The sequence below is a fragment of the Rattus norvegicus genome, chromosome 6 (genome assembly GCF_021556685.1).
Source record: "Rattus norvegicus strain SHRSP/BbbUtx chromosome 6, alternate assembly SHRSP_T2T, whole genome shotgun sequence".
NCBI lineage: Eukaryota > Metazoa > Chordata > Mammalia > Rodentia > Muridae > Rattus > Rattus norvegicus.
In genome coordinates, this window is record NC_141539.1 from 142844712 (window position 1) to 142857230 (window position 12519).

At 43.0% G+C, this 12519-nt stretch overlaps 1 protein-coding gene across 13 annotated transcripts in view; it reads left to right on the top strand.

Annotated features, from left to right (window-relative positions):
- Vipr2 (vasoactive intestinal peptide receptor 2) overlaps positions 1-12519 on the top strand; it is a 69508-nt gene that overhangs the window by 48562 nt on the left and 8427 nt on the right. For 6 of the 13 annotated variants that reach the window (XR_015621700.1, XM_087552394.1, XM_087552397.1 and 3 more), the window contains 2 exon segments: positions 5875-6016; positions 11892-12042. Coding sequence is in view for 10 of the 13 variants with exons in the window: in XM_087552394.1 (XP_087408520.1) it covers positions 5875-6016; positions 11892-12042 (293 nt within the window). In the remaining 3 variants the exon portion in view is untranslated. 13 annotated transcript variants of the gene reach the window in all.

The following is a 12519-nucleotide window of genomic DNA, read 5'->3' on the forward strand; positions in this document are numbered from 1 at the left end:
GTCCGACCTGTTACTCCCTTTGATCAGTTTCAGAAGTCCTTGGCTAGTGCCTCCTGAAATATTGCCTCCCATCATTCTCTTCTCCTGGATCAGCATCCTCAGTGTGTCCCGTGTTCTGGCCTGTTCTCATATATTTTCTTACCATGCTTCCATCTCGTTACTCCATGTCTCTCCAGTTTAATTTGGTATGTTCTATGTCTTAGTCAGGGTTTCTATTCCTGAACAAACATCACAACCAAGAAGCAAGTTGAGGGGGTGGGGGAGGATTTATTCAGCTTACACTTCCACATTGCTGTTTATCACCAAAGGAAGTCAAGCCTGAAACTCAAGCAGGTCAGGAAGCAGGAGCTGATGCAGAGGCCATGGAGGGTGCTGTTTACTGGCTTGCCTCCCCTGGCTTGCTCAGCTTGCTTTCTTATAGAACCCAGGACCACCAGCCCAGGGATGGTACCACTCGAAATTGGCCCTCCCATCCTTGATCACTAATTGAGAAAATGCCTTACAGCTGGATCTCATGGAGTCATTTCCTTAAGGGAGGCTCCTTTCTCTGTGATAACTCCAGATTGTGTCAAGTTGACACACAGAACCAGCCAGTATGTTCTACAAACCCAGTTCATGGCACTGTCATTTACAGCATTTGATCAACTCTTGGACATCTCTTTCATTCTTGAGATCAGAGAGAGTTGTAGGAGCAGAGATTTCAGGTTGTTTTCCCTTTAAAGATGATTTTAATGTTTTCTTTGAAACTTCATGTATAGATAAAGTGCATTTTGATTATATCCAATACCCTTCCCACCTCTGACTCCTCTTGGATTCTCTACCACACACCCTCTTAAATTCATGCCCTTTGCCTTTTTTCTTAAATGAGGGTGTGTTAGCTAGGTTTCATTGTTAATTTGACACAATTAAGAGTCATTTGTGAAGAGAAAGTCTCTATTAGATTGTTCAGATCAAATTGGTCAATGGTCATATCTGTGAGGAATTGTCTTAACTGTTGTTTGCTGCGGGAGGTCCTAGCCCATCTCTTGGTAGGTGAGCCTGGGCTATATGAGAAAGCTAGGTGAGAAAGCTAGAGAAAGTGAGTCTATAACCAGCCCTCCTCTATGGTTTCTACTCCAGGTTCCTTCCCTGAATTCCTTCAGTGATAGATTATTACCTGGAAGCACAAGATTTAATAAGCCCCACGTTGCCTTTGGTCATGATATTTTATCACAGTAATCTAACTCAAACTAGAGCAGGGGGTAGCCAATTGCTTTCTGATTGGATTTAAGATCCATTGCACAGGATGAAACTCATGCCTGGTATTTTTAAACCTGGCCAAGAACTTATGGTTGCAGAGCTTACAGGGGTAAACTATTATTTTGCAAAATGAACATTTTGTTCTAAATACTTATCTTTATACACATAGATTACCAGAGTCGTTAGCCCTTACCACAGAGGCTTCTTTCTGCAGTAAATGTTGTGTTAATACAAAGAATCACAAATATTCAAAGTGCAGGTAGTAAGTGACTGTAGAGTGAAGTGGTATCTGGTAGACGCATGTGCTTTGTGTGCATGGTATGTGTATGTATGTGTATTTATTCATGTGCGTGCATGTGGAGGGCAGAGGTCAATGTCTGGTGTTTCTCTCAATCATTCTTCACTGTATTTTGAGATGGTTTCTTACAGAACATTGAGCTTACTGATCTGGTTACACTGGCTAGTCAGCAAGCCCCAAGTCCCAAGGATCCTCTAGTCTCGTCCTCCCTGGGGTTGCACTCGACTTTTTCACGTGTGTCCAGAGGATCTAACTTAGGTTCTAACACTGACTGCAGCAAACACTTCACCAACTAACCCATCATTCCTGCCTCCCCATATGCTTTTGGAACATCTTTATATCTTCTCTAGTCCCATGTTTGCGCAGTTTCAATTGTTTGGTTTCCTGTGACATTTTTTAAATTCTTTGTAAATATTGCAGACACTAGTTTTTCTCATAAGTCCAGTTACAAATGTTTTCTGCCATTGGCTAGGTTTCTGTTAAGCTTGGTGATGTGTACTTAATATGTTGAAGTTTAAATTTTGATGGAATCCACTTTGCCTATTTTTTCATTATGTTGCCTGTGGTTTTGGTATACCATTTAAAAGACTTTTTATCATATCCAAGGTCACATTTTTTCAACCCAAAATAGTTTTATCCTTCTGGCTCTTGTGTTTTGGTCACTGATTCATTTCAGTTAGTTTTTCATATGCTACAAAACGGAAGAGTCTAGCCTTATTCTCTCACAATTCCTACCCAGTGGTTCAACACCAACAGTTTAAAAGACTACTAAATGTTCTTGGCTTCATCAGAAGGCAACTGGCCATAAATGTGAATGTTTTAAGATCCTCAGTCTGATGCACTAGGCCATTTGCAGAACCATACAGCTGGATCACCATAGTCTCTGGAAAATTTGGAATCCAGAGAGAGACGTTCTACTTTGTTCTTTTAAAAATTGTTCTGTCTTTCAAGATCCTTTGCAATCCCATGTTACTTTTAGATGCAAATCTAGGGCCTCCATTATGCAAGTGATGGGTAACATTCCATGTCTTCTGGGTTTTCTTTGTTTTTCTTCATCTATTTATTTTCTGCTCTGACATCTGAATTTTTCTGTAGAGACATGAAGAAACATGCATTTAGCACATAAATAGATGGAAATAAATAAGTAGGAACCTACATCTGACCAAAATCCACTTAAGTCTAAATTACTGAACCAGTGAGTTTACTGGGGCTAATTACTACAGGTTACTTATGGAGACATGGATGACTCAAAAGCAATTGCATCACTGGAAAGCCCACTCAAGCACAAATGATAATTCACAAAAGCTGAATCTCCTAGTTCCCTTTTTCAACCTGCATGCAGCTAAACAGGTTGGTGATTCTCCTCTACATAGAAGCTGTTATTATTTGAGAAGGTTCCTTGTCAATCAATATCCTAAGTTTCAGGAACTTCCTAAGACTTGTGAGATGCTTATTTTCTAGGTCTGGTAAGTTTTGTTTTTTGTTTACTTGCATGGTCTTAATGACTTCACTGCAAGAGGAAATGTTTCCATTTCTAAATTACTACATAACAGCTTCTGAGGCTGGGTAATTTTCTTTGATCTTTAAATCTACTGAATCTCTCTTTTGCCTGCCTAGATTTTCCTTGGACATCTCTAGGGAATTTCTAAAGCCAGTTGCACATTTTAAATCCAGCATTTTTATTTAGTTACTTCTTCAAATTTCATTTATTCATTGAAATTCTATGTTTGTCGAAGGATTGCTCTATTTCATTCTGTTCTTTGAACATGTTCAAAGCATTTGGCCTCAGGCCTCTAATAAGGCTACTTCAAGTGGGTTTTTTTTTTTAGCTTTGTATGATTTTTAAAGAGAATGCTTTATTTCTTTCTTTTTCCTATTAGAGATCCAGCTCTCTTGCTTCTTTTAATGCATCATTATCTTTTTGTTGAAATTGGACGGTTTTTTTTATAATATGAGGTGATAACTCTGGAAGTCAAATTTTGTCTCTCAGTTTTGTTGTCTTTTGTTATGAATTGTAGCTGTTTCTATATTATTTATTCTATTTTGTTATTTTTGTGGTACTTGAGTGAACTCAGGACCTTACAAATGCTAGACAAGCAGTCTACCACTGAGGTACAACCCAACCCTTTACTTTACTTTTATTGTGAGGCAGGGTCTCTCTGAAATACCCAGGTTAGCCCTGAAATCCCTCTTGGTCCCAGGCAAATCCTGAATTTACAACCTTCATGTTTCATACCTCTGAGTATCTGGTATGACAGCTCTGTGCTACTAGGCCTAGCTTGTAATCACTTATTTAGTAACTTTTCTAAACTTTCTATTTTGTAGAAATTGTATTGCCCCTGTTGGTCTCCAAAGCCTATACACTGTTAGCTAGCAGTAAATTTCTTACTGATAGAGATTTCCTTAGACATCTGCAGTCAGAGGAGAAACACAGGAAGAAAAGAAAACATATATTTTCTATATGGGGAGTCTGGCTGTGTTAGAAGTACTCCTCCAAGGCTTAGACAAGCTGTTTACCACTCTGCCTTAACTTCATTTTGCTCATGCCAAAGAACAGTAAAAGCTCTTTTGGAGCCTATAACCTGCCTACAGCATGTATGCAGTTTTCTAAGTTCCTCTGTATATATGAGAGCTTTTCAGAATCCTGCTTTCCCGGAGAGCCTCTCCTCAGCCTTTCTTCTCAGGCTCCAGAATGTCTGTCATTTGACTGAACTGTTAATGTTGGCCTTAGGCAGCATCCAAAAACTATGTGGCTTTCATCACAGCTGCTGCTCAATCTGAGTATGTTCTGGAAGGTCGTACCCGTTTAATGAAATTGGAGGTTTAAGAAAAATTGTCTTGTATTTGTAGGTAATTCCTGAGACCACACAGCAAACATGAGCTGTAGTCCAGGACAGTGCTAAGCTGGGCATGTACCCTTGGACAAGGCAAGGCTGACCTAAAGTGTGCTAACCTGGGATCAGGGACCGCATAGCTATCAACTCGACTATTTTCCAGAGTTTCAACAGGATTAGTTTGAGTAGTTTTGCCAGGTTTCAGGGTTTCTTGGAAGTGCTGGACAAGGGCCCCATTCCACTGTTTTCACTGGCTCCTTTGTTGGGATTCTAATTCTAATTTCAGGTGACTACCTTTTGGACGTTCTTGTCAAATTCAACAGAATCTCTCCTCCACCGCAGAAAACGGCATCTGCTGTTCATGACATATCCTCATCTAACCATATCCACACAGGTGCTGCTGTGTCAGTAGTGTGCCTTCACTTTAAGTTCTAAGCCTCACCTACACTTACTTTGTAAAGTAAAAAACACAACTAAAATAGCTTATTTCCATAAATAATTGAATATGATTTTTTGCAAGTTTCACTAGAACTCATTCAGTCTCCAAAAATATTGACATATTAACATATGTTCTGTTTGTGTACAGAAAATAAAATAATTGTAATTGAATTAATCTATTAACCTCTATCAGCATCTCATTTGTGTGTAATACTAAGGGGTATTGCGGTATTGCACTATGACACTGCCATAGTACACATTAAAACACAAACACAATACATATACCTGACATTGCCATAGCGCACATAACGTACACACAATACATATACTGAATATATTAATTCAAGACAAGAATATAATGTACAAAAGAAAAGTAGTCCATGCTGCTCTTGCTTTTAACTTTAGATTAATTAAAATACATAAAATTTTAAATCAACCCACATTTGGCCATATTTCAGTCTCATTTGTTCACATAGCTCACAGCCAATGATTGGCTCACCCAGGTCCAGGACCATGAGAGAGTCAAAGAGCAAGTCAATGCTTATGTGGCCAGGAAAGGGGATCAGTGGAAGGCATCAAACTGTACCCTTGGTGTCAATATAAAGAGGAGAAAGTTAACTTGTACAGAAGGCAGTTTCCTACCTAATTCAGAAAGTTATACATCAGAGTCGAAGCCTTTGAGGCCAAGTTTCAGCTGAGAAGTGGGTAAGGTCATGGCTGTGGCTCTGTCTCAGAGTAGAAGCAACTGAGAATGAAGACCACAGGCTACAACAGAAGACAAGAAATAATGGGACACCCACATTCAATTACACAGCCTGTGTCCTGAAACATGGGGGAACAGACACAGTTGGTTGCAGGCTCAAGACAGCTTTTGTGTGGCTTTTGCATTATATAGAGCTCCAACCTAAGGAAGTAATCTGAAATAAAAGAAGAATCCATTTGCCAAGAGATGGAAACAAACAAAAAACAATACTGTGATAACTGAAGTAAGATAAATGGTAAATTTCATGAGAAGAAACAGCATAAGTGATAATTAAACATCAATTTCTGACTCTCCCCCTTCAGGAAGCTGCACTGCACAAGGAACTACATCCACCTGAATCTGTTCCTCTCCTTCATGCTGAGAGCCATCTCTGTGCTGGTCAAGGACAGTGTGCTCTACTCCAGCTCAGGTACACTGCGCTGCCACGACCAGCCGGGCTCCTGGGTAAGACTGTCCTGAGGGCAAAATCACAGTGCATGGGGGAGACCCTAGTACCTACCAACCTCCCCACTCTCAAAGGGGCAAGAAGCAGGATCATAGTCCTTCTCATGCCTGAGCAATGGAAAGAGGCTGCATGGGTTCAGGCCTGTGTCTGCAGGCAAGACCAGGGGGTCCACAAGAAGGCTGACTGGTGTCTAGCCACTGGGTGGGGTTGGGAAATTGAGAGGCACTAGGCCCTGGTGACCAATGCTGAAATGAATGCAGCAGCAGCAGGTAAGAAATCCTTTTGTAGATGAGCATACATGTTAATCTAAATCTTCCAGATTCCAAGGAGTCCCTCTACCCATTTCCTAGAGATGATCAACTCCCATGGTTATATAAACCGCAGGCGATGGCAGTGGGAAGTGCACTCGGTATAACTTTGATGCAAGAACACACAAGGCGATGATTAGTTTTTGCAGTGCAGCATGGGTTCTCTCGTGTGCCTAGCCCTTCTGCCTTGGCTCTGCTTGCAGGGATAAGAGTGGTGATGTACTACTACTCAAGTCAATTGGACAGGTATTTGAGAGCCTTCTACATGTAAGTCTTCCCAGGGTTTTCTCCACTAGCATATACTGCTCCACCTTTGGGAACTCGGTGTAGTTCCTGATCTGGGGTCTCAGTAACTGGACACTGAACTGCCCCCCACCCTCCCTACCCCCTGCTGCATGTGAGTAGGTTTATCTGCTAACATCCAGTTTGGCCTGAAGAGAGTTTAGTTAGTTTAGTTTTGACACGGCATAGTGCCTTGTAGCTGTATAGCATGTCAGCTGTGTCTAGCCCTCACCGTCCACCTACAGGTAAGCGCATTCTCCAGACTCATGATATAGAGGTGGGCTTTAAAAAACACCTGTTACAATAGCAAAGTTGAAAACAGGATCCACCACCTGGAAAAGTCTGCCCCTGGGCATACCTTGCTGTCTCTGAAGCTTTTGTCCTGAGATGAGGGTATTAGTATGTGATTATCAGAGGTGAACAGTGAGGTGTTGCAGATCAGTGCCCAGAGCTGCCCTTTGTGGTTTTGATTCCTTAGCTTCTTCTTAAAGAAACTGATCCTCAGAGACACCCATTACCCACCTCTATCTGAAGCATCCCTGCTTAATTCTACATCAATGAGACCCCAAAAACCTGAACCCTTCATGTGGAGGAGCAGAGAGAAGGCAGCCTTGAAGTAGAAAAGGGTAGAGCAGTGGCACCACCCTCCCCACCCTCTCCATGTTGTCAGAACCTACAGGGGAATCCCCACCTAATACTACAGTGTTGAATTCCTTCTAGCACTGCTGTGAGTGTTTGCTGAACTAGGATTTAGCCTGCATCACAAATGGTGAGACTGGGCTGAGGAAATCCTGCAGTTTTTCCAAGGTGCTGAAGATCCACCCTAAGTTCGTGTTACTCCCCAAAGGTCAGACACCAGCCAGCATACCCAGGCTAGTGCCAAGGGCTGGGGGTGAGAGCTGAAAATATGGACAGGTTCCCCCTGTTTCCCAAGCTTCTCTGGGGGAATAGAGGATCCAGCTGTGCCCCAGTACCTGAAGGCCCTGGGATTCCAACACAGAGAAGGCAGTCAGGAGGGACAAGGTGCAAAGACAGAGCCAAAGAAGAAGCCAGAGCCCAGCATGGAGGGGAGAGAGGATGAAAAAGACAGTGCTGTCTGGAGAATGATAAAGTTATGAGCACATTAGCAAAATAGAGTCAGACTGCAGAATGAGTAACGGGAAACCTTTCTCCTTCCAACTCCATTTTTTCCATTTTATTCCTGGATGTATTTTGCTAAACCAACATTACTCGCAACCCACCAGAAATGCTCCCCACGATGTGACAAATTGCTTTTTCCAGGCAGCAGAATGATTCCACACATGAAGAGGCCTCTTTCTGGCCAGGGAAGGCTGGCAAAACAACTCTTCCATGTGGCCAGAGGCTACACAGGTTCCTCAACTTCTGGGCAGCGTGAATGCAGCAGAGCAGTTTATCACTGGAGATCTGAACAGATTTCTCTAGAGGTCTGCAGATTCTAAGAATCCTGAGTTCCATCTGTCTGGATGAGGGCAGTGGATAAGCCACAGTCCCAAACACTACATCAAGTCCCAGACAGTCACCTAGACAGAACCAGGCTCCATTTGACTACTGAGTGTCTAGGGGAAACTAGGGGATAGCAGGCCAAAAGTCCAGTCTGGAAGTTTGGCTAGGGGTCGTCATCCCACACAGCTAATGTCAGAATGGAAGAAGAAAAAAAGGAGAAACAGTGAATGACTTTGCCCACATACATGTGCAGAGCATACATAAAAACCTGTGTGTGTGAACAGATTTTTTTACACATTTACAAAATGCACCTATGCAAGACATTGTTCAGACACATGTGTATATACATCCCAAGTATGTCTTGTGCACATATGCAAGTGCACACAAGTACATGAATATGCACATGTGTATATACTCAAACAGAGACTCCCAGACAGAGCTTTGGTCTCTCAGGATTCTGCTAATAATCTGCCTGGGCCTGTTAATCCTTCCCTGGTGTCCTTGCACCAACCTAATAGGGCAAAAGTAGACCACCCTACACACACACACACACACACACACACACACACACAGGACACCAGTCTTATGTGGTTTCATGAACAATGTTGTGGAAGGAGAGGTCAGAAGAGGATTCCATGTTGCTCAGGACTCTGATCTTCACAGGTCACACTTGTTACCAATGAACTAAGGGACAGAAATGAGAAGCAGCATTTCTCGTGCCATTTGACAAGGACATGGGATTCTCACAAGCATCCTTCTGCACCTTCTTCTATAATAGATGCCCTCAAGTCAGCCATACCCTATTGACTGTCATCCTCGTCACGTCATGACCACCACATGGTGCAGCATGATTCATCTGACTAGTTCCCCAGCACGAGCACCATCTTGGTTTTGCCCATTGCTGTTATATCTCCTGGTTTCCTCTTCCACACACGGATGTGTTGCTGTTCCTATAAGGTGGAACTCACAGGTTGAGTGATCAACTCAAAGCATCTCAACAACCTGAGCAGACATAACAGCTCAGACATCACTTCTTACTCTTCTGGAAGCCAAAGGTCCAGGACCAAAGCACTGCCATTTTGGCATCTCATGCATGTCAGAAACAACCCACTTCTCAACCACATCCTCATCTCCTAGCTCCACCTTATGACCTCATCACCCATCAGAACACCTCCTCATACCATAGCCTGGGGCTAGTGCCATGCAAAGGGAAGATGTATTTTTAAACTGTAAGCAAATTAATTGATTGCTTTTTGAGTGGCACCGGAAGGACTATGACATAAAGCTCTCTTCTTGGTGCCCAGTATCCCTATCAAAGATACTGCCAAGAGCAGCCATCCTTCTGGGATTTCTCTGCCTCCCAAAACATGGTCTTATCTTTCCTTGACAAGTCTGTCTGTATTGTTGTCTACTGAAAGGATCCTTTTATATTTCTGCTGCAAATATGTTTCCAGATTCACCACTTGTCAGTTGCATCTTGGTGGTCTTCTACTTCATAGAATTTTTCAGCATTTTTGTATGCTCAAAATTGTCTCCTAGCCTTTTGGCATTGCATTTGTTTGGGTTTCAGATTTCCTGTTTTTATTAAGAGATGTTTGTCCTCAGTTTTGTTAATTTATGCCTTTAATGCACTTGTAATTTACTCATTTTGTGTTCTAACGTAGGACAGTCTTTATCGAGTGTCGAAAAGGCGGGATATGTTTAAACAGGTTATCCCCTACCAGATTCATCTCTCAGGGGAATTTGTGAGTTGTTTCCCTCTCTACCCCGATGAGTGATAACAAGTTGCAAAATTGTAGATCGTCGTTTGCTCATCTTCAGGGCTGCATTGCTGGGGCATTTACAGGCAGGGTCCCATGCTAAGATCAGAAGCTGTGGGAATCCTCACTGATGGAGGAGACTACACTAGTAGGAAGTCTCTGGTGTCTGACTGTTCCTGGAAACAGGAATCATTCTGTGCCTTACTTTCATTTGGAGAAAAAGGAGGCACCAAAGCTTAAGACTATAGCTATGTGCAAGAGGCTGGGAATGGGTAGAGTTCAGCATGTCGAGGTCAAGCCCCTCAAAGACACGTAGGTCCTCTGGAAAGCTTTCCACGTTTCCTGTGTGTGATGCAAAATATGTAATCAGGATATTTAAACCTTTAGTCTCCTTTTATATGACCAAGTATTTAATAAGTCAGGATTTCAACTCTGTGCGTAGTTGGGAAATTGCTGTTTCTATAGGAAAAAAAGAAGATCACTTTCAACTCCATTCTCATTTACCTGTCTGTGAATATGCACACCTACAGTTACATGGAGTAAATATACATGTGTGGAGAGCCTTGTGTTATGGATACAAGATGAGATACCATATGTGGGATGGATATGCTTTATACATAGGATGGATATATATTCAATACATGCAAAATATTCATATATGTGAATTTGTCATACATACGTTCATATATGTGTGATATATATTTACACATGTGCTATGGGTGAGTACCAAGTTGTATCTGTATGTGAGGTGGGTACAATGCATGGACATACATGATAAAGATTGTAAGAGTAGGTATTTAAATTTTAAGAAATCAGAGTTGGAAACAAAGTGTAAAACAAGAGAAATATAGCAAATGAACTGTTTTTCCTAGGAGTTTTAAAATGATCTTCAAGGAAGGGAAAACAACATATTAAATTAAAAGCTGTCATTTTTATTTTCAAGTCTAGGAATCTAACTTTGGCCCATTGTTTTTTCTCCCCAAACCTCTACCATCTCTTAAGGAAATGATCATGGTCTGCCAACCTTCTCCAATGTTAATCCTTTGTTCAGACACAGGGGTTGACACCAGGGAACTGCAGGTTCACTGGGCAGAGCCTTCACTTCCCCCAGCATCCAGACACTGACAGCCTCCCAGGTATCCTGGGCAATGCCCCTGCAAGTACCTCAGTGTCCATCACATTGTTCTGGCTACTTTTATGCCAACTCGACATAACCTAGACTCATTGGGCAAGTGAAAACCTCAGTTGAGGAAAACCTCAGTTAGGAAATACCAGATTGGCCTGCCAGCATTTTCTTGATTGATGACTGTTGTGAAAGGGTCTGGCTCCCTGGCTGAGGAAACCATGAGGAGCAAGCCATTAAGCAGCACTTCTTGTGGCTTCTGCTTTGGTTCCTAGAACCAGGTTCCAGCCTTGACTTCCCCCAGTGAGGAAGTGTGACTTGAGAGTCATAAGATAAAATAAACCCTTTCCTCCTTAAACTGCTTTTGGTCATGGTGTTTCATCACAGCCATAGAAGCCCTAAAACAGGTATCCTGTTGTCACTTTAGCAGCACGTGCTCTCTTCTACTGCATGTTCTGGAGAGAGGGAGCCCCTTGGGTGGGCAGTGGAGAAAATACTGAGGTAAAGACATGGCAGAGGGGCCAGGAGTAACACAGAAGAAAGGAGGATTGAGGGAGAGGGAGAAAGAGGAGGAGGAGGAGGAGGAGGAGGAGGAGGAGGAGGAGGAGGAGGAGGAGGAGGAGGAGGAGGAGGAGGAGGAGGAATGTCTGAGCCTGGGTTCAGGAAGGTGGCCAACAACTGGCTCCCAGGAACTCCCTGCCTACACTTCTCGCTTCAAGGATCAGAGGCTTCCTGCAGATGGTCCCTGGCATTGTATATACAAAGGACTGTGCCTCAGTATAACACATTTTTGGCCTCTGCTGGGCCAAGATATTAACAATGTCCGTCCAAGTCAGCGCACTGGCTTTGCTTTACAACTTATCCAAACAGAGAGCTGCCCTGCCTACCATAACTATTTTTACCAACTGGCACGTTCTCTCGCTGTCTCTGGTTCCAGGTTGGCTGCAAGCTCAGCCTGGTATTCTTCCAGTACTGTATCATGGCGAACTTCTACTGGCTTCTGGTGGAGGGTCTCTACCTGCACACCCTCCTGGTAGCCATCCTTCCTCCCAGCAGGTGTTTCCTGGCCTACCTTCTTATTGGATGGGGTAAGGGCCTTCATATCTCCATCTTGATTGCCATCTCATTTCACCAAAATATGTAGGTTTCTGCTCAAAACCCTACTCCAGGGCCATACTCACTGGTCACCTTGGGTGCGTTGGAGGGTTCCGTCGATGTCAACCAAGGAGCTGGTTTTAAAATCCTTTAGAATTCGACTTCCGTTCACACCCCCTTTACCTCAAATGAGTAGCAGAATAATTGTTCCTTTCCCTTTTCCCAGTCAGCTCATATCAGCAATGAAAAGTCAGAGGAGCAGGCAGATGGCACGTCTACCTGCTGCCCGGAGCCAGCCCTTTCCAGAGCAGGAAGGGACGAAAGTTTGCATGGCTTAGGGAGTAAAACACCCAGCCCCTCAGACAACATGGACCCAGTGAGCATGTCTCCCTCTTACTTGGCCTCCCTGTCTTTGACAGCCTTCAGCTCTGTTCAGATTCTCAGCTTTCAGACACATTTGTCCTTCCTGC